The sequence below is a fragment of the Gracilinanus agilis genome, chromosome 6, assembly GCF_016433145.1.
Source record: "Gracilinanus agilis isolate LMUSP501 chromosome 6, AgileGrace, whole genome shotgun sequence".
Classification (NCBI taxonomy): Eukaryota; Metazoa; Chordata; class Mammalia; order Didelphimorphia; family Didelphidae; genus Gracilinanus; species Gracilinanus agilis.
In genome coordinates this window covers 194,997,219-195,020,022 of record NC_058135.1, presented here as the reverse complement: position 1 = coordinate 195,020,022, position 22,804 = coordinate 194,997,219, and the positions used below count along the sequence as shown (strand labels likewise).

General features: G+C 36.8%; 1 protein-coding gene across 1 annotated transcript in view; it reads right to left on the bottom strand.

Annotated features, from left to right (window-relative positions):
* PPARGC1A (PPARG coactivator 1 alpha) overlaps positions 1–22,804 on the bottom strand; it is a 130,509-nt gene that overhangs the window by 11,677 nt on the left and 96,028 nt on the right. The window contains exons 6-10 of the mRNA XM_044680935.1: positions 18,513–18,558; positions 18,330–18,403; positions 6,015–6,927; positions 5,292–5,396; positions 5,038–5,158 (exon numbers count right to left, since the gene is read on the bottom strand). Of these exons, the coding sequence (XP_044536870.1) occupies positions 5,038–5,158; positions 5,292–5,396; positions 6,015–6,927; positions 18,330–18,403; positions 18,513–18,558 (1,259 nt within the window). The remainder of the gene's footprint in view (positions 1–5,037; positions 5,159–5,291; positions 5,397–6,014; positions 6,928–18,329; positions 18,404–18,512; positions 18,559–22,804) is intronic.

Genomic DNA, 22,804 nt, shown 5'->3' with positions numbered 1-22,804 from the left:
TTTACTACTATAAAAAGAAAAATGGAGAGGAACAGATATAAGAAAGAGTAACAAAACAACCACTCAGAGCAGGGAACCATATTGTAGCCAAAAATTTGGAATCAGAGGACCTGAGTTCATAGTCTGACTAAGTAATTACTCCTTTCTGGGTTTTAATTTTTTCATCTTTAAAATAGAGACTATACTATATGGCTTCTACTTCCAACTCCAAATCTATGATGGCTTGAACATATGAATTACCACTAAGAGATTTAATAAACTTAAGGGAATTCTGAAATTAAAACTGAAATCTATGGCACAAGGGTGAGGGAGGGAGAACTCTGAATTTGGAAAGGATTTCCATTCCAATTCTGGCTCTGCTACTTATTTATTCCTGTGCAAATTCAGTCAAGTCACTTTACCACCTCTCTGAGAAATTTCTTCTTCTGTAAACCTGAGGAAGCTGAACAAGATTATAACTAAGACTGTCCCTTCTAGTTCTCAGCCCTTTAACTTTGTCCATCTGAATGTATCCCTATTTAGAAAGAATTGGGCAGGCTCAGAACCTCTCTTTACAACAGTGCTGGAATTGCTGAATAGAACAAGGCTGAGTCAATGAGCAATTCAGACCTGAAATTGGGCAGTGGAGAAAAGAAAGACTGGACCCAAACAGTTAAATGGAAATTCAAGAACCATAGACTGGAATTAGTGGGAGCCTTGGAAATCATCTTGTCTGTACCCTTCCAATTAAATCATGAAGAAATTATGGTTCATGAAAGTCAAGTGGCTCACTCAAAATCACACAGGAAAGGGAAAGAGCTAAATTCTGAATCCAGATCTCCCAATCCAAGGCTCAACATTCATCTATTTTGCCTCTGTCACAGTCCCGCTCTGACACTGAGGAAGGTATAAATGAATGCTTCAACTATCTGTCCTTTAATTTTTTTCCACCTACAAAAGCAAGGAGACAACATTTCTTCTATCTTCAGAGAAAAATGACCACTTAACCCCATGCTGAAATCTTTGCTGTTGAGTACTACATAACAAAAAGCATTTGGTTTTCCTAGATAGAGCTATATAATGAAACCCATTAAGTTGCCTGCTGTACTTAAAAGCAGAAATACTGAATATCAGTGAACGGCTAATTACTAAACCCTTTTATTTCTAGTATGTTTTAGGTGGTTTGTTTTGTTTTGTTTTGTTTTAGGCAGAAAAAGGAGAATGTCTGAAAATTAAAACAAAATCTTCAGGCAAATTTTATAGGTCATATTTGAAAAAGTTAAAAATGGTGACTGAACAGGGGCTATTCAATACCACAGTAGAATGGAAAGAACTCTGGCCTTCGAAGTATCAAGAGACCTTCATCTTAGTAGCTATGTGACTAGGGGCAATCCATTTTGTATCTTTGAAGATAAAAAGCTAACAGATTTCACTGACATGAGAAAAATGCTTTATAAAACTTAAATAATGGGTAAAATATACATGTTAGTTATTATTATTATTATTACTCTTTACAGTTAAAAAAAATTTCCTTACAGAACTGAAATACTAAAAACTTCTAGAAACATTTTCTTCAAAATAGTATTCAATAAATTTTCATAATCTATAAAGATGTAACATTTGACAGATATCTTACATCCTCAAATTCCTTTATATTTATAAACAATAGTTTGCTGCTTGGGTATATAAGTTAAGGTTTATGTTGTATTAACAAGAAGAGTAAATTCTAATTAAGCCAAAACACAGGGGACAAATACAGAAAGAAATAGACTTATATTAACTGACTCTGTACTAACTAATATCAAAAACAGTGTGAGGGCAATTAGTAAACTGGGGAAAAGCTGTTGTTTCAAATTATGAAGTACCCAGAATAAGCTGAATTTGGTTTAAGATTAAATCATTGAGTATTATTTTTGCAGTCCTGGGAAACAGAATTGAAAAGACAGGACAAATTTAAACCCTGATTTTCATTTCTAAACTTGTTTCTAAAAAAAAAACAACAAAACACGTGAGATGAAAATCCTTCCTCTTTCCAATCCAAACAACTGAAGACTCAAGTTCATTCTCCAAGCTGAGGGTAATGTGATACCCTTAACCCTAGAGCTCCAATCTGAATATGGAATGTTAGTGATGAGGGGAACAAAGGAATCCCGTGCCTTTTCCCAGATGAATAATGAAGTCGAAACTGACACCAGAGGATAAAAATCTGAAAAGGGGATAATAATGAATGGAAAGATGGGGAGGATAAAAACAACTGTCCAGACACCTCAAATGAAATGTCTAAAACCCATTCTTCTGCTATGCTTCTTAGTAAGATAATAATAATAACAATAATAAGCCCAGAGAGCTGAGCCTATAGAATATAAGTTCCTTCAACCACTGTTTTCAAAGCTCTTATTTTATGTTTAGTATCCTGAAAAGAAAGCTCCAATTGTTTCAAGGGGAGGTCTCCAAACTAGGTACTAACAAGAATTGGTCTTGCTTATCTGCTGAGATCAATCAAGATTAGGCATGCTCAGGACCACTGTATATGTTTGAGTTAAGGTAGAAACAAATATACCCTTGAGGAAATATGGATGGCTGCCTAAGAGAGCACATGTGTACAGGCATTCCTGATGACTGTTTAGACCTAAGAATAGTTTGGGAGTGCATTTGGGTTAATGATGCTCTCAGCCACAGAATACAACAGTACTACACATAAAAAATAATTTCTTCCTTACAAAAGCTAAGTAACTATCAGAAATCTGGCATGATTACCTTAACATCAAAGACCCTATGATGCTGATGGTCTGTCACTGGCTAGGCATCGTTACTAGTTTGAGTTTTGTTTTGCTAGGTCAACTTGGGTACAGTTGACATAGCAAATTAAAATGCCAGTCATTGCTGAAGCACTAAAGATTTGGTTTTAAATGCCATGCCATATCATAATTTCTTTTTTCGTATTGTAAATTAACATTTCATTATCATGGTTTTTTGGCAGCAAACTGTACAGATTGCAAATAGATTGGACTGAAAACGCCAAAGGAAATTAAAACAGTTGTAGTTTAGATGTAAAATACTAAGCTTTGGCTCACATGGTTCAATTGCAATTGCTTAAATGACTTTAAACTTCTTAAACCTAAAAGACAGAGCTTAGAATAATCTGCAGAAAGACCCCTCGTGGTTCTCAGGATGTTGTTCAGGACAGACAAAACAAGTGCAATGGCAACATAAAATTTAGCTATATTTGGCTCAGATATGGCAAACGGTAACAATTTGCAATCTAATTTTAGTCTATTGTTTGTTGTGAATGACCTGCAAAATTTCAAACCATGGCTCCCTAGTTTTTCTTTAAAATTTCCCAGTAGTTTTTAATGGCCCTGAATGGTTCTCGTCAGGAATAAGACCCACCTGGTCACTCATAAATAGGCATATCTTTCTGAAAATGGAAAGATTTCCATGCATGGACCATTATATATGCATGAATTGTATTTTAATGTTAGTTTTTCAGCTATCTACATGCAACCCCTTTTTTAAACATACTTGCTTACCAGTCAATTAAAAAATGTCATTTGTTAAAAGGCTTGATCGGTTTTTGCAGAGGTATATTATGTCTATGAGGTAATATAATGAAGAGTTGGTTTTTTAAAAATGTAATAAAATCCATATCAGAAAACACTAAAAATGTGCCTTTTTTCCAATTCATGTCACTAATTTGCTTCCCATCTATTAAAAAAGGCCATGCACTGGTCACTAATTAAATATATTTCCAATATACTTCCCAAATAGAACTTTAAATTTTCATTAGTCTTCTCAAATGTTAACAAATTAAATAAACTCTGTTAAAACCACAGTTCATTTCATAGCTAGGAAAAACGAGAATAAGAGCTGTGACAAATGTTAAGTCCTAAAGTCGATATGTGAGTCCCAACTATTTTAAATCTATTTACTCTCATCTTGCCAGTCTGACTTCAGTTCAAATTTCAGTGTCATTCCTTTTCATGCCTATTGTTGACCAAGCCCTTGCTCATCTTTAGTCATCTTCTGTCAAGCCTGTAAGCAGATAGGCTACAGTCTGATTTTGATTATCTTTTCCATTTTTTTTTTTTTACGAATTTCTCCTTAGTCACACGGCCACAAACTTTTCTCCAATGTTCCCCCCCACCCCGAGTATCAAACATTGCAGTCTTCTCCCAAATTGTGCTTGACATAAATCATTGCTAAGAATATTAAATGGGCTTCTTCTCATTGGCTCTTTGTATCATTAAATGCAATAGAACTTCCCTCAGTAGTTATCAGTGATTCTGGGGTAAATCAGCCAATGAATGACAGTGTTTTGTTGGGGCTGGAGGTGCCCATTAGCAATGACTCAGGCAATAGTTTGTGGGAAAGCTTAGTGGCCGATTGACTATAAAAGTTAAAGGATGGATGAGATCAACCTAAATTTTGAGAATAGATCAAAACTGAATTTTTTTTCAAGAGAATTTCATTACTACCTTTAGATCTGGTCCATAAATGGTCAGTGAAAATATGGTATCAGAGTATGTAATAGGTTCTGCAAAGAAAAGGGCTAGAAGGTATAGATAAATGTGCATCAATAATCTGATTGCATATTCATGAAAATGTTAAGGCATGATAATTATCTCTAAAATTGCTCTGCCCTCCAAGTTTCATTTGACCAAAATGTGGCTTGAGCCTATCATGTCGCCAGGGCCTCTTCTGTTTGGACCTTATACTGGGTACAAAAGTCACAGGGGAATAATTGGGAAAACTCATCCAGTGACTGGACAAATTTAATTTCTCATTCTTAAGATATCATTACGCCCTTCAACAGTTATTTGATGTTTTAATCTAAATAGTATTAAAAAAAAGTTTAGGTGAAAAAGATTTTTTTTTTTGCCTGAAAGGTAAGCAAAGTCAGAAAGTTAAAGACTGATTTATGTGATTTTTTTTAAAGCCAAAAGACATTGTCAGTTATTTTACCAGTGTCCACATTGATTTTAGTTCTTCTAACATACAAAATGAAAAATCAAATACAATCAATTCCTTTAGAATGAAAATGATTTCCATGCTTCTTACAATTGCCTTCTGCCTCTGCCTCTCCCTTTGCTTGGCCCTTTCAGACTCTCGCTTCTCGTATTCTTTGCGGTATTCTTCCCTCTTCAGCTTTTCGTGCTGATATTCTTCGTAGCTGTCATACCTGGGAAACATAACTTAATCATTAAATCAAGCACCTCAATTTGCCAGTGAAAAATGCAGATTACATTTCTGGGGCATCTTGTTATCGAGAGATAGTCAGAGAGGGAGGCAGGGGAAAAGCAGAGCATCATCACCTGGGCCTTCGGCTGTAGGGCGATCTGGAGCGTGACCTTGCATATAAGGGAGAACTGTGGTGTCCCCGATGTCTGCAATGGCTGGACTCATAGTAGTAACAAGATCTGTGAGAGAGGAGAAAAAAAAACAAAAACAAAAACAAAAACAAAAGGACATTGGCACCTGCCACTGAGCCTGAGTTTATCAGCGCTCCGGAAGACTCTGGAGCTCCATCTTACATAAACGGGCATTTTCCTCCTCACTACCAGGGAGATTTCCCAGTGACAGTTTGTGATCATCTAGTCAGCTTAAAGGTCTGGAGTGATGTGTTCTCTCTCAGCGTCTCTTATTGATGTTAACACTGAGCACCAGGTCTGGTACATTGTCAGCTTTATCTTGCATGGATCTCAACTATCCTGGCATAGGGCAGCTCTCCGGGTAATGGAAAAAGTTAGATGAGCAAGTTTCTTACAAATTGCTCTCTCTGATCTGACTGGCTCTACGTGGCATGTTCAAGGCTGGAAGATTTAAGAGAAAATGGGGAGAACTGTAAGTGCAACAACAATCTTGTTAACTCGGGCATCTCTCTGCAATTCAGTGGCAAGAACTGGAGTCGCTGTGGATTTAGAGCGCTTTTGACTCGGGACTGAGTCAATTTGTAATTATTTTGTTTCTGGGTGTTTTTTTGTGTTTTTTTTTTTGTTTGTTTTGTTTTGTTTTGTTTTGTTTCTAACTTGGTTTACCTTGAAGAAGATCTGCTGCCTGGTGACCTTGATCTTGACCTGGAATATGGAGATCGGGAACATGACCTGTGTCGAGAAAAGGACCTTGATCTAGAGTGTATCCTTTGGGATCTTTGAGAAAATAAGGATTTGGGTGGAGACACGGAATCTCGACATGGAGAATTAAAAGAAGAGCAAGAAGGTGACACATCAAACAATGAATAGGATTGTGTCCCATCCCAAGGGTAGCTTAGTTTATCACTTTCATCTTCGCTGTCATCAAACAGACCATCCATGGCTAGTCCTGAATTTATAAACATAGGTAGTTTGGAGAATTGTTCGTTACTAAAATCACTGTTCCTCAGTTCACTGGTCTTGTCTGCTTCGTCATCAAAAACAGCTTGACTGGGATGACCAAAGTGCTTGTTCAGCTCAGCCCGGATTTCCTGGTCTTGGAGCTGTTTTCTGTGGCCGCATGGGGAACCCTGCTTGCTCGCCTGAAAAGTCTCTCTTGTGTAGCACTGGTCTGGGTCTGTGGAAGAACGAGTCTGCCCCTGGCATCCAGGGGAGGCATCTTTATATTCTAGTTGTCCAGAGACCTGGAGCTCCTGTGATAAATTAATGCGGATTTCAGTTTTTGCATTAATCGATTGACAGTAGTCATGGTCTCCAAATAGCCGTAAACTAGGCCTTTTTGTCTTTCTCTCCTCCTGTCCGCTGGATAGCACTGAAGTCTTGCTGAGCTGAGCATACAGCTCGGATTGTTCTGGACCTTTCTTAGTGGGATTATTTACTTGGGTACCAGAAGATTCGCTATAGCGGGGTTTCTTTGAAGGTGGCACACTGCTTTTACAGGATGACTTCGGCTTTGGAGAAGTCCTAAAAGGATTATCTTGATTAGCTTTATGAGGAGGAGTCGTAGGTGGAGTTAGGCCTGGGTAAGGGGGAGAAAAAAAGAGTGAGGCAGAGGGAGAGATGAAGAGAGAAAGAGAGAGAGAGAGAGAGGGAGAGGGAGAGGGAGAGAGAAAGAGGGGTTGTTTTTGAATGCTTTTAGTAACTTTTTTCCAAGATTCAAACAAGAGTCAAAAATGGGTCGAGGAGGCAACTGCAGTCTATTATTGAATTGCTTTAATCCTCTTTCACCAAAAACTGACAGATCTAAAATCTGCCAGGGAGCAGGAAGAACCATGACATTTCATATACCAATGCTTACTGCGTCGCTTCCTAGGATATATTCCTGTATTCCCATTGGCTTCTTCCACAGCATACCTGTGCTATTTGGTCAAGGACATTCTACAGGCTGTGACACAGAAAATAAACATGGTAGGATGTGTGTATATGTGTGTGTGTGGGGGGGGTGTCACAGAAGAGCCTTGTTGGTGTTGGCGTTGATAAAAATGTTGCATTAGATATTTGGTGCTCGGGGTTCTTTGTCAAAACAAGAAAATCTACCTTTGCAACCAAAAACCCGGACATATTAAAAAAATGAAAGAAAGAAAAAGGCTGTATGAAAGCAATTAGTAGGAAAAAAATGAACAGGCACCTTCAAAATAAGTTCTGTAATACATGGTGTACTAATACAGAGAACCAAAACAACTCCACAACTTGAAGGCAATGATTCTTTGTCTCCACAGTTCATTAACTTAGTAAACCATAGCTAATGTAGGTATAATACATTCTTGTAAGCATAACTAATACATTCTGTCTAAAATATGGTTCTGCAACAGAAACCTAAGTGAATAGTAACACTAAATATTGCAGCTGCAGTGAGCCATTTTATTTAAAACTGATCATTAGTGACTCTGGTAAGGCTAAGAGATAAAAACTTATCTGAGCTACAGCAATTAATTAATAAATAAGTAAATTAGGAAAGGGGGGGCAGTACAGAATGCTCAGTTTCTCACCGAATGACAGGGAACTATGTCACCAATTTCTGTAGGACAATCTTTATGCCAAGGTCTTGTATGAACACACCTCATTGTAAGCTATAGTGAAATGGACCCTGAGACCAAATAAGTATGAAAAAAGATAGGCTCCAGTTGGACAGACTTTATGTTTATGTAGGAACATGTTTGTTTACAATACACTATCTCTACATTGGAAGCTGTGTATCAGCTCTTGTGCAAAAGGAACCCAAAGTACACTAATATGCCTGAGGAGAGACTTGAGGCAACTAACTGCATGTTTCAAGGAAAGACAGCGACTCCTCTTACTTTCAAAAATGGTATAAAGAAACCATGTAGGTCACAGGAAAGCACATGGATTTTTGCAGGAAGCCTGTCTCCCTCTTAACCATTTAAAAAGGGGTATATGGATAGAAGAAATTGTGGTTTTTCCCCAAATGTCCAATTTTATTTTGCCATTTGAGCAATTTTGGTAATTGGGTACAATCTGTCCAATTGAGGGGGCAAAAGGGACAGAAAAGACATGTTAGATACTATTCCCTAACACTTATATTTGCCATTGGGATCTAGCCAAAGGAATGTATTTGGTGAGGCACTGCAAACATCAGAATTAAAGAATTATACACATATTGTTCCATCTTTAGCTGAGATACCCTGCCGGTCTCTCTCTCTCCAGCAGTCTGAATTTTGGCTTTCCAGTTTACTGGGGGAACAAAATACAACACAGCAGATCCATTTGTGGATAAACGAGAGTAGATAGGTTTTTATTTTTTCAGAATAGAACACCTGTCAGGAAAATATATTATCCTTCAATCTCTCATCTGAAAATTGATCAAATTTGAAATTTCTTTAAGTTTCTTCCTTGAAAGCCTCCTTTCCCAACTCAATACAAGTTTTTCCCCCTGTACCATACAAATATTCAACCTCCTACTTCAAGTTTATCTTGAATATAAGCATTCATATAAAAAACCATTTAGATGTAAAAGCAAAATTTCTAAAAGAAATGGAAAGAATCTTGATGACAATCATCATCAGAGTAGAGGACAGTTAAAGAAAGGAGGAAATTGTATTTAGTAATCTTCCTATTTTAGAAAAAGGAGAAAAGAACTAACAGTGTATGGAAATGGAAGATGACACTAATATGGAGGGAGATTTTCCTTGGATGTTCTTCCTGGAGTGAGGAAAACCATGGGAAGTGGGCACATACACCTTAAATTATGCCAATATATACTTGGTAGTGAGATAAGGAGTATGAGTATAAGGGAGAGACAGTTGAGGTCAGGAGGTACAGAGAAGGAAAGGAATTATTTTCAGAATACTCTACCTGTTAGAAAGTTATTAATTGTCATTCTATTACAAAAATAAATAATAAAGAAATAAGTTTTGAGTGATAATATATATATGTATAACCCAGTGGGATTGCTTGTCAACTCTAGGAGGGGAGAGGGAAGAGGGTAGGGAGATAATACTGAATTATGTAACCATGGGAAAAATTTAAATTAAAGTTAAAGTTAAACAATTAAAAAAAGAAAGTTCTTTATTTTGAACTGAAATAATTTCTACTGTTTGCTTGCCACTGCAATAGCCATAAATACTAAATCTAATGCCTTTTGCATATAATAGCCCTCCAACTATTTGAAGACTCTTATTATATCCCTCCTGAGTCTTCCCTTTTTCAGACTAACCATACTCAATTCTTTCAATAGTTCCTCATGACATGTTTAGAGTCCCCTCACTATGGTGGCTGCCCTCCAGCCAGTTAATGTCTCTCTTAAAATATGGTACCCCCAAATAAACAGAGTACAGTGGGACTATTACTTTCTTTGCTTTCAATATTATATTCTGCTAATGTAGCCAAAAATCATATTAACAGTTATGGCTACCATTTCTTACCATAGACTTGGATTGAGATAAAAGTCACATCAAACCTTTTAAAAAATGGCGGGGGGGAAGAATTTAGTTTGTGACAAATGTTATTATGGTTTTTAGATACAGTTACCACTTCCCTTAAAGGGTCATAATATGTGTATGTGTAAATATAATATTGCATTTTATACTATAAATGAATTAATACAAATGAAAACTTTTTTCACAATAGACCAACTGGATAAAGAGAGATAGCAAGGGATGTCATACCAGCAGGACTGTGAATCGTTCTCTTCAATAAATGTAGGACTAGTTGAAACAAAGAAGAAAATAATCAAGGTAATTTATAGAGTGAAGTATATACTGGAATCAGTGATGCAAAGAAATAACAAAAACAGCACAACTCAAGCAGCTATCTAAACTTTTTGCCATTGATCAATACCTTTTCAGTTTGATAGAGCTACAAGGAAAGATTCTGGAAGGAGAGAATTTCTTGCTGGGTGCTCCTTATTTGAGTTTGGTTCTCAAGTTTGTTTGAGATCAAAAAGTAAAAAAGCCAAAAAGTGCTTGTGTTCTCATTCTTTCTCTTTCTTTCTTTCTTTCTCTCTCTCTCTCTCTCTCTCTCTCTCTCTCTCTCTCTCTCTCTCTCTCTCTCTCTCTCTCAGCAGACCAAACTTAAAAATTCCTACTGAAGAGAGGAAACCCCGCATGCCTTTTGAACATTTTGCATTTTGGGAAGGAGCTCATCTGACTGAGCATGGAAGTCTTTTTGCATAAAGTAAGAGAAAGGTAGGGAAGGAGAAATGAGTTTGCCACTTAATGCATGAACATTGACACCTTTTGTCATCTTCATCCTAATCGTGGTAATCTTGATTTCATGCCTTGAGCCCGAATCAATAGCGCTGATGCCTTCCCTAACCCCTGGATTTTTTTTTTCTTGCACCCTGATTTCTTGGTGACTGTGTACATTTTGGTGTTGACAGGACAAGGTATATACCCTGCTCTCTCTTGAACTTAGCAGATTTTGACAGATTTATGTGAGGACAGATGGCCATTACAGGCTGAAGGCTGACAAGAGGCAGTTCAGAGCATTGTTAACACACTCGCACAAACTCTCGGCAGTGCAGCACTGTGCAGAATGTAATTCAGACTATAGCTTTTTTATTGCTGCCTATTTTCTTTTGTCAAAAGAGCCTGCTGTGCACACCAACAAATGGCTGCCATTACCCAGAATGTAATGGGTGTCAGACAAATCACGTAACACAAACAATCAAGAGTATGTAGGTCATATTTCACCAGAGCACAACCTTAGCAATATTTATGATTACTGCATTGAAATGTGCTCTATAATAAACAAGTACCTCTATATCACTCACACTTATGTACTTCTGCACAGCAAATCTGGGAGAAGTGGTACACACTCTACAATCATCCTTTTAAAGTCTTTTTGAAAGTAAAAGACAACGTATTTTTCATGACACATTGTAAACCCATTTTCTTTGTAGGGTTCTTTTTTTAATTGAATGACTGGAAAATGATAAGTTCAGTGTTTTATTTGAGGTACGCTACTATCTACCCACTGATTTGGCCCTTTTTTTGGTTTGTTTAAAGCAGTTTATATCATTTCACAAAATCAGCTACTAAATCATCAATAACTTTCCAAGTGTGCTGAATTTATAGGTCAAATGTATTCTGAAGGGAAAACTATAAGATGAGATGCCAGTTCTTAGCTTTCACCTATAAAATTGATGTCTACTATAACAGACATCATGAGGAATATCTTCATGTTATCCCTTGGCAACCAAAGGGACAAGAGGTTCCCGTAAATGATCAAGGAAGCAAGTGAACTGTCATGCTCAGATTTTTGGAAATGTGGAGATCTTGAAGAGAGCTCAGAGGTGAGTCACAAAAATGAATAATATTGGATAGGAAAGTCAGACCGAGGGGGAAAATTTTAGAGGGACTAAAGCTGATTTAGTGTACTTTAAGAGAAAACTGAATAACAACTTAACTCTGATTTCTAAGATCTGTATATGGAAATCTCCATCTCCACAGAGGGCAGGAAAAAAAGGAGAAATCTTATTGAAACTACAACATATGGTTTGACATATGGAAAAAATTCTTGACAGCAAGTGTTGTCAAATAAGTAAACCTGTTGGATTCCTTTCTCTAGGGTTCTATGGGCACGAGTGAATAAAGTGACCTCTATGAAGTCACTTTAAAGTGCACTGAGACTGTTTATAAAAATCCAGAACTCTTGGTAAAAGCTTGGGCTCCTGAAACTAGTAGGTAAATGCCTGATATAGATCACTTAAGGAGAGAATGACTAAACTTGACATAGAATCAAATTCATACTAAATTCTTAAGAATTTCTCTCCATCACAAAAGCCTCTGAAAACAGGATTATCAAGAGTAACAATATGTAATAAACCATATAAGAAAATAGTTAGATTGGCAAATTGATTTCGTGGTGTGTGGACCAGGATTTTATGAAGAATGGGAGCTACTAAAGTCAGCTTCAGTTAAAGATACTGATTGAAATAATTTCTCTATGCCACCTGGGGATTTGTCATTCTAGTTCTTAGTTATGTTTATTCATGTCAAATAGCAAGAAATGGACACACTTGTTGAATTGCCATTTTTCTCCTGTTAGCACTTCAAGTTGCAAAGTGTAGAGCTCTGAGGATGTAATGGTTTTAAATGCTCTCTGCCAAGCAAGCTCTCTTTTTAACTCTCTTCTTGCTTTTTTTCAGGCCATTTTGAAATCAAATTAGTTTTACACCTGTAAAGTGAAGTGTTTTTTTTTTCCCTCAGCTAAAAAGAGCTAGTTTAGGACAATCTCAAAGACAACAGACCAGATGGCTTCAGCCAATAAAGCAAACTTTCTTTCCCATTCCTCCTGCTCCTCCAAAGACATTACAGATGGGGCAGGAAACATTTACTTGTTCCAGAGGTATCTGAATCTTGTTGACTATCTCATCACTATGGCAAAGTGAAGAGAGCATTGGTTTTGACATCAGAGGACTTGGATTAAAAATCACTACTAAATGATTGCCCTTCGTTTCTTTCTCTGTCCATTGAAAGAGTATAGTAGATGATCTCTTATAAGGCCCCTTTTAGTTCTAAATCTGTGATTCCGTAATTTCCACTTTCACAAGAAATTTCTGAAACATAATAAACATTTTTTAGTTGTAGAAATTAATCTTCTTTATATTAAAGGTATTAAACCAGTACTTTTGTATTTGAAATAATTTAAATATAATTTAATGTAAACTTGCAAGAAAGTGTTGTAGGGTTCTGTATTCATTCCTGTGCTACTGTACATTTTCCTTTATTAATGACTTGAATGAAAGCATATATGACATGCTTGTCAACAACGTGAAGCTGGCAGGTAGAGCTAGCACCTTCGGTGACAGAATCAAGATCTAATAAGCCAAATCTAGTAAGATGGAACTTAATAGGCAAATGTAAGAAATCCTGCACTTAGGTTTAAAAATGTCTACTGCAGAAGTAGAGTGGTAGAGATTACAGTTGGATAGTACTTTATGTGAAAAGGGCCTAGATATATAAAAGGCTACACTCTCAATATGGGTTTGACATTGTAATACTCTATCCAAAAAAAGCTAATATAATTGTGGACTCTATTAACAGAAGCATAGTTTCCAGAATAAATAAATGTTTGTTGACTTAATTTGATAGTCACAGTCCTCTCTAATCTGCCTTGATCAAGTTATATCTAGAATATTTCTGGGCACCGAATTTCAAGGTGAGTCAATGAGAGAAAGGATGAAAAAGCATTTGTTAAGTACTTTTAATGTTTCAAGCATTATGCTAAGCACTGGAGGGTACAAATACAAAAGTGATGTGAAGAAGCTTACATCCTAATAGAGAAAGACATTTGGGCAGTGGTGACTAAGAAGGGAGACTTTGGTCTAAAATGTTATAGTGGGACTTTAAGGATATAGACTGACACACTCCTTCCAGGAACAATGGCAGAATTGATTCGATCATGGTTCCAGAGAGCTCCAAGGGTGAAGGAAGAGGGTATATCTGGAAGGCTGTTGGTGATGCTGTTGAGAAGACAGCTAGGGAGTAGGGTGAATATTGATGAGACTGCACTTGTGAAAGACTCAAAAATATGCTATAAAAAGTTCACTTAAAATATCAGAAATGGGGGGCAGCTGGGTAGCTCAGTGGAGTGAGAGTCAGGCTAGAGACAGGAGGTCCTAGGTTCAAACCCGGCCTTAGCCACTTCCCAGCTGTGTGACCCTGAGCAAGTCACTTGACCCCCATTGCCCACCCTTACCACTCTTCCACCTATAGACAATACACCAAAGTACAAGGGTTTAAAAAAATATCAGAAATGTTTAAGCTGAAAAAAAAAGACTTATTGGGGACATGATTGTAATCTTAAAATATGTAAAGGGCTATCATATGGAGAAAGGAGGGTAAAAAAGGATTAGATATGTTTTACTTGACTCAAGAGGGCAGAATTAGGATCTGTAAGGTGAAAGTTACAGAAAGGGAGAACTTTCTAATAATTAGAGCTGTCCAAAGGTGGAGTGAGCTGCCTAGAAAGATAGCGAGCTTCATATCTCTGTAATTCTTCAAGCGGAGGCTGGATGACCAGTTGTCAGTGATGTTAAAGAGGAAATTCCTCCTTCTTTAGGTAGAGATTGGATTATATTACCTTGGAGTTCTTTTCCAGATGCAATTTTATGATTCTAGCTAGGATAATCTCTTATCCCATAGAGAAAGGAATGAGGGATTTCTGTTTAGGAGACAGAGTATCATACTTGAATTCTAAAGAACTAGGTTCCAATTCTGGTTTTGACATTTACCAGCTTTACAACCTTAAGCTCTCTACCTTTGTCTCTTCATTTGAAAAACAGGAATAATAATACTAATACAATGTATCTAATAAAGTTTGAAAAAGTGAATCTCAGAGTAGGAAGAAACCAAAGGTCTGTACCTGAACATGAATCCTTGCGATAATAATTCATAGAGCAGAAATATAAAAGCATAACACAACAGCAACCTGTCCCAGGACTGTTTCTATCTGAGCCTCACTGAAGAATGAGAATGAGGTCTGTGCTATTCCACTCCTCTTCACCCATCACTAAACTATATACTAGAACTAAGTCATTATCACAGACCAAACTGTTTTCCACCATTTCCCAGAAATGACACTGATCCATAAAAACTTATGAACAATGTTTTTAGTAGATGTTACCATAACAAATACTCATCATTTTCAGGTTATCTAGGCCAAAAGCTTTCAAAATTTAGAGACCTGGCAGAAGAAATCGGAAATCAAGATCTTGTGGGAATGGGATAATGTGTATAGTAATACTGGTTTTTGGTTTTTTTTTTTTTGCGTGTGTGTGTCTGCTCCTTGATTTCTACCAAGGATGCTTTCAGAGAATCTACAGAGGATGAGATTACATTATAATACTTACATTTGACTACAAAAAAAAGCAGTTATTTTATCCACAGGACAATAAATATAAAAAGGTAATAGTAGGACAGCAACTTGTCCAGGGACTGTTTAAATATTAATCCCATCAAAAAAGAAAAGTAGAAAAATATTCACAACAACAATAAAATAAAATTATTAAGAGCAAGTATCAAAATTCAACATGGAAGTGCAGAACAGGTTAAAGAGATCTAGGTAATTTAAATTATCTTAATATTGGAGAGGGTGGGTGGGGAGGTGTTAGAAAAGAGTCCTGAAAACCCTCATATCAGAAGGTATTTATTCCATTAAGTGGTTCCTTTTATGATTTCCCTATTACTTTTAAATTGCTATATGTTCATTATCCCCTAAAATATTTCTTACATATTCCCCACAGTGTGTTCATGTTTAGTGTTTCTGTCACCTTGAATGGGTTCACCTCCTTTCTTCATCCAAGCAAATATTTTTCATCTTTTTACAGATATAGCTCAGTTCCCTTCTCCTCCGTGAAGCCTTCTGAGACTAGTTTAGCACTCAGTAATTCTCTTCTGATGAACTCCTATAGCGTTCATTGTCTGTATCACCCCCTTAGTAATTACTTGTAGATTGTGATATTTCTTGTATTGCATTGCAGAGATGGAGCCGGCCTGGGCAAGTTAGAGGGGCAAAAGATGGGAGTGCTGAGTCTAGAGAACAGCAAATAGATCCATTTGATGGGAACATACAGCATGTGAAAGGAAATAATGTGAAAGAAGGCCGGAAAGACAGGCTTTAGCCAAGTTTGAGGACTTTAAGGAGTTTCTAGCCTATGTCTGGGAATTTTAAAGGTTTAATAAATGCAATTTCTATAAAATAGTTCTCCTTTATAATCTTATGCATTTTATTTTATACATTTAAAAGCGTCCTTCTGAGAAGGGTCTATAGGGTTTACCAGACTGCCAAAGGGGTCCATTACATGAAAAGATTAGTAACCTCTCTCCTAAAGTCAGTAGAGAACCAAATGAAGATTCCTAAGCAGTCATGTTGGCATTTTAGGAAAAGGATTTTGGCAGCTATGTGGAGGACAGATTAAAGAGAGGAGAGAATGGAAGCTAGGAGTTCAAAAAGGGAACTTCTGTAACAGTTTAGCTGAGAAACAATGAAGGTCTGAACTAGGTTGATGATCATGCAATACAGAAAAGGGGATAGTTAAAAGATATATAGAAGGGTAAAGGAAAGGGTTAAAGACTACTACTGAAATTTTGAATCTGGTTGTCTGAAAGAATACAAGCGCCCTCAAAGGAAACAGAGAACTCAGGAGCAGGAGTAAAGGCAATTTAAGAGAAAGGTTTGGTCCTTTTGGGACAAATGAGTTTAAAGTGCAGTTTAGGTGGCTTAGTGGTTAGTGTGCCAGGTTTGAAGTCAGGAAACATATCCAGTCTCTGACACTTACTAGCTTTGTGACCCTGGGCAAGTCACTTAACTCTGCCTTAGTTTTCTCATCTGTATAGTGAACTGGAAAAGAAAACCATTCCAGTATCTTTGTCAAGAAAACAGTCACAGAGTCAGACATGACTAAAATGACTGAACAACAATAACATCAAGAGTTGGAACTATAGTATTTCTTGTATTGTCGTTTACTTTTTTATGTCTGTATATACCTTTCCATCTAAACCGTGAGCTCTATGAGAACAGAAGTAAATCTTTTGTGCTTCCTTGTGTCCTCATAGCACTTAGCACATTTGCTTTACAAAGATAAATATTTATACATCAGTGACTATTTGGTGATTGGTTCCTAAATTGGTTCCTTTTACCTAAAGGACTTTCAGCAAGCTCCAAAGGAAAACATACCTTGGCAACACTATGAATTCTAGATCGCTGACATAAATATTGTCATAGATGCTTTAAAAGTCTCTAGATCACCACAAAATTGCTTTTCGAAATTGCTAATTCTTCTCCCATAGAGTTATGACAGTAAACTTATAACTAAAGAATATAAAACAATGTATGCTGGACATTAAGTTACAAAGAAATGTTCAGTCTTCCAAGAGTATAATTAAAACTACGAAGCTGTTTTAGGACACCAGATGTTCTCCTAATAAAATAAGTCGAATTGACAAATATGTGTGCAATTTATATGTATATAAATATGTGCAATACTAATGTGGTATGTATATAATTAATGTGCACATGCAGAGAGATATATACCTACCTCTCTTTTTATACATATATAGACATACACGTGCACACACATATGCATTAGACACATACCTAGGGATTTTATATACGTATACAACACATTTATACCTATATAAATCTCAATGGACATGCCATATGAGATTAATTTCTCTGCTTCTTGACCAAAGCAGGCAATAGTCCTTTCCCTAGAAGGTAATTTAGCAAACCTGAACTGTGAAATTAGACCTAGGAACAATGACCATGGTGCATGCAGGCTCCACAGTTCCAGTTGAAAGTCCCTTCCTAACTTTGCTTTTCTTCCACTCTTATCAGCACTAACCAGAGTCAGGGTTGTTCTGGTTCAGACAGCCTGGGAGTCACTTTTAGGTGGAGTTCAAACACCCAACCCCAAGGATATTGTGTACAATCAATCCCTGTGAGCAACTGGGGTACGTTATGAGGCTTAGGATATCAAATTCCAACTGGAAGGCCAAGAGTCCAAAATGGTGAAGGTTCTTACCCTTCTTCCAGTGTACAAAGACCTTTTTGTCCACAGGGGATGAAAACCTATTAGTTCCTTTACTTTGTTAAGATGCTGATCTTAGCTTGTTGTTATTCTGTGATGGGATGGCAGGATGGCGGTTCTTCCTTGGGAGGAAGAACTCCAAATGGGCATTTTCTTTCTTTAAAGAATACATAAACAAATACCGAGTGTCTCAAAATATTTTGACACAGTTTTAAGCTTTAAAAAGATTAATACGTTAAAAGTGCATTCAAACTTTTGGGATACTCTATATAATCAGATGTTCAGATGCTCAGTTTTCCTTTGGATTTCATTTTTTGCTACTTTGGTTCAGCTCTATTAGCCACACGGAGATCACTGCAACATTTTACTATGTATTTCACAAAAACAACCACACCAAAACAAAATGCTCTCAAAAACACCTGTCTTACCTGCAGTTCCAGAGAGTTCCACACTTAAGGTTCTTTCAATAGTCTTGTTCTCAAATGGGGAACCCTTGGGATCACTGGAAGATAGGGCACATTTATAAAAACAAGCTGAAATGGAGTTGCTGTAGCCAAATGTATCAATACTCCCTCCCCCCTTTTATACTGTTTACCCTTCTTAATACTTACTTTGGTGACTCGGGTGTCAAAGGAAGTGATAAACTTGTTGGTTTGGCTAAAGGGAAAAAAAAAGAAACTGATTATGAAATACTGAAAATGATTAAGATGCCTTTTTTTTCCTACCAGGTACCTTCCAATGGCAGAATTTGAAATTTGACTGGGAACTCGAGCACTGAACTAGTTCATGAGGGAATCCTAGAATATTTGGTCAAAGTCCAAGAACAACTGTTTATGGGGGCACGATGTTTACATTCATTTGAAAACACAGAAAACTAAAACTTTCCTTAAGACATGTGATCCATGTTAAAGAAGGAAAAATTCACACAATACCACAGGAAATTGCATTTTTCTCATTTAATTGAGAATACAGGATTTGGTTTGTCTAGAAATGAGAACAGCAGAGTAACTACAAGGCAACAGAACGTTATGAATATTCAGCTGATGTTACTTCAACAATGTACAATTTTATATCTAGCTCTGAGAATAGGTTGTTTCTTTGAGGCCAAAATTCAGTTCAGAATGATCCAAGTTGCAGGAAATTGTTTGATGGATTATGGATATTGGAAAATGATGGGTATCTGGAAAGGTGGCTTACAGAGGGCCTTAAAACTCTCCAATACTATAATATGAAGAAAAACTAAACCAAAACATTGAGGTTTCTTTCTGGTGACATCCATAAGTGTGCCAATGCAAAGGCTCTTCCCCTCTTTCAATGCTCATCTCCAATTCTGTCTCCTACAGGAATTTTTCCTAAATTAGAAAGATAAAAGATAACTCCTCTCACCCAAACATAACTGACAATTGCTTTTCCTTTGGCAGCCATGTACAATGAACAGAGGGGAAGAAAAAAAAACAGATTGAGCCAAAAAAAAAGTAGGTATTAGTATATTTGTCTTAGAGGAAAGCTCCAATTTAGTCCCTATATTTGCCTGTCTGAGGACATGGTCGATATTCAACAAATATTCCAGTAATTCAATCCATCAAATCTAGTTGGTAAAATAGTTAGAAACTAAGAGCTTTACCATTTCCAAATTAAAATTTGAAATGAAGCATTTTACAAAGACAAATTTTATTTACACATTGCAAGTCATAAGATTAGATTTATGCTTTAAAATGAACACGTGTTATAACATCATCTATTTAATGTGCACAAAGAAATACCATTCCTTACATTGCTTCCATACATGGATTGATTGGCTTTTCCAGATGTAGATTAATGAACTGGCCTTATTTTTTAGGTTGAGTATTTTTAATATGACAAACCACTGACAATCATATAGCATTTATAAATGGATCTTTTTTTTTAGGTTGGTAAACTGAAAAAGCACCAGGAGAAAGAAAACGGGTGTTTCTAAACCAAAATTGAGTATGAACTTCCTTTTGCTATACAACTTAATGATATGCCTATTAGTTTATGATGACTAAAATGCTAAGGGAAAAGATAAATACTTAATTTTATTTCATTTATATTGTTGTTCCAAACTTGTGATTTCTGCAGTATGAGAAACTCTTCCTTCCACAGATGCAGATGGATGCCTTTTTTGTAATTTAGTCTTTGCGATTTGATGAGATAGAATATGAGGTTAGATTACTTGCTCATGTTCACATTTAGTGTCAGAGGTAAAACCTGAAGCTAAATTTTCCTGCCTCTGAAGCTATTCACTATTCACTATGTCTCTAAAGGACTTCTATATTGGTCTAAAATTCCAAATGTAAGAAGGGAGAGGGCAATCACACTTAACAAGATAAAATTCTAACAGGAAATGGCAAAAGGTTAGAATGCTGCATATATTAAGCCTCCTCCTCTGTCTAGTACCTCATCTATAAACAATCTTAGACCTCACAGAAGTAACTACTGGGTGATGACTCCACCTGCAATTGGCCTAAGAACCCAATCTCAGCTGCACAGAGCTAGAGGCGAAGGTAAAGACCCAAGACCACATGCAACTCTAAGGCAATCTGAATCTGAGTGTTTTTATAAAACAGAAAATATGAGAATCATGCATAAAATATTGTAGCCTTCACAAAGGTATGAGAAAAGGCCATAATTCTTATTCAGTATTTTCCCCACTCTTTTGTGCTTGCTATTTTTTGCTTGATATCATGCTTAATAAGAAAAAAAATCCTGAGGGTTGGGCATTGCTTACTGGTTAATAGGCATTAACAATTTATGACTTGGGAAGAAATGCCTTTTCCTCAGCTGCTGAGATTTAGAATTGGAAGGGACTTCAAAGTTCTCTTTAATCCAACTCTGACATCGTACAATATAGATAAGGAAAGGAAGGATCAGAGAAGCTTGGTAACTGCCCCCAGGTCACACCTGTAAGCAGTAGAGCTGACCAACTCAGATGCTCTGAACCAATGGCCCAGAACTCTCCCCCCAACCCCCCACATCACATACCAGTTACTACTGCTTCTGGATGAGCCTGATTTGAATATTCACAATAATACAGGGAGAGAAACAGTCTTGCAAAAACTAATAGTATCAATGGCAGAAAAAATATTTTCTACAATAGAACAAATCACTTTATAAAGTTCCAACTCTGCTCTAAGGGGAAAGAGGAGAAAGAAACTATTTAGAATCAGACCAGCAGCCAAAAGAGCATTCCCTAAAAGCCATAGCCAAGTTTGCTTTCCTGATCGCATGGAATGGCTTGGAATGAGAACCCAAAATCAAATCCTGGAACAAAGACCTGGGGATGGTTCGTGAGGAATCATAACTCTTGACCCTTTACTTTGCCCATTATAGATATTGCCCAGTGACTTCTGCCTTGCTCAACTTGCTGCATCTGCTCGAAAGCAGGTGAACCTTTGAGATCACGTGAAGGTGGGTCAGTGTGAAACAGAGAACTATGGAGCATTAACTTTATTTCAGGGGCTGGATAAGAAGGGAAAGATAAAGAGTGACTAAGAAATAGGTATCGTGGAAAACCAAAGGGAGAGCTTCAAGTATTAAGAGACATTCTTATGAGATGCTATGCTTACATAAGAGAGAGAAGGGGAAAAGAATAACAATTTGGTGTCCTGAAAAATCAAGATGTTTAACTTAAAAAAAAAAAACAACCACCACCACCACCACCACCCCCAAACAATTAACATACCTGTATGTAATTATCATGGTTCAAAACAGGGATCAGGGGTTGGGAACCTGTAGCTGGAAGTGGAAGTTATAGGAAACAAAAGAAAAACAGGGTATCTTTACACCTGCCACTTCAGAATACATCCATTTCCACTTCACTGTAACAAAGTCTAAAAGTGGAGTTAAAGTGGAAACAGGCATATTTTAAAGTAACAGTAACTTCACACAAGATCCCTTGGGACTATAAACCTATGCTACATCTGGGGCAGTAAAGGAAAAATTAGAAAATTACTCACAATAGCATTAATTTGAATTTCTTTTGTACTCTCAATTTTATAAAATATATTCCTCACAACAACCCTGTGAGGTAGGTAGTACAAGTGTCTTATCCCCATTTTCTGATTAGGAAACTGAGACTCGGGCAGGCTAAATGATTTGCCGTGGCCAAAGTAACGAGTAAGGATCAGTGCCAGAACTAAAACCTAGATCCCTTGGATCCAAAGTCAAATCGACTAGCAAAGATTCAAAAAAATCTTCGAGGACTCATTTGAACAACCAACTCTTCTAATCTAAGGCTAGAAAAAAAATGTCGACTGAAATAAGATATTTCAGTTAAGTCTAAATAATGAATATTTTAGAAAGAAAGAGTCTAGTTCATTATTCACTATATGAAGGAGGGAAATGGTGAAGTCTTGAAAAGCTTATTCCCAAGGTTATAATACCAACTAGTATCAATCAATGAATCAACAAGCATTTATTCAGCACCTACTACATGCCAGCCCCTGAGCTGTGTGAAAAATACAAAGACGGAAATGAAATAGTCTTTAAACTCAAGGATTTATGTTGTATCAAGGGTAAAAACATATATTATGCTATAGGTAATGGAAATTAAGCATTCATGTTCAGGAAAGGAACTACAATGATAATATTTCTTGTTTATTAAGGAATAAGTAGCAAATTAACCGTGCCTTCCTCCATTTTTACACCAGTGGAGAAATTAACCCCACCTCCACCTCCTCCACACAAAGCTCACTAATGATCTGGGTGGACCAGCAAGTTAGGACTTCAGTTATCTTAGTAATGTTGATATAAATATCATCTGATGTTGTGATTCTTAGTCATTTCTCCACCCCCAAAACACCAATGTACATTTCCGCTTGCTCTGGTGGGTTGTGATTTAGCCTGCGTACCAACTAAAAAGGTTAGGTTTGAACAATTGTCA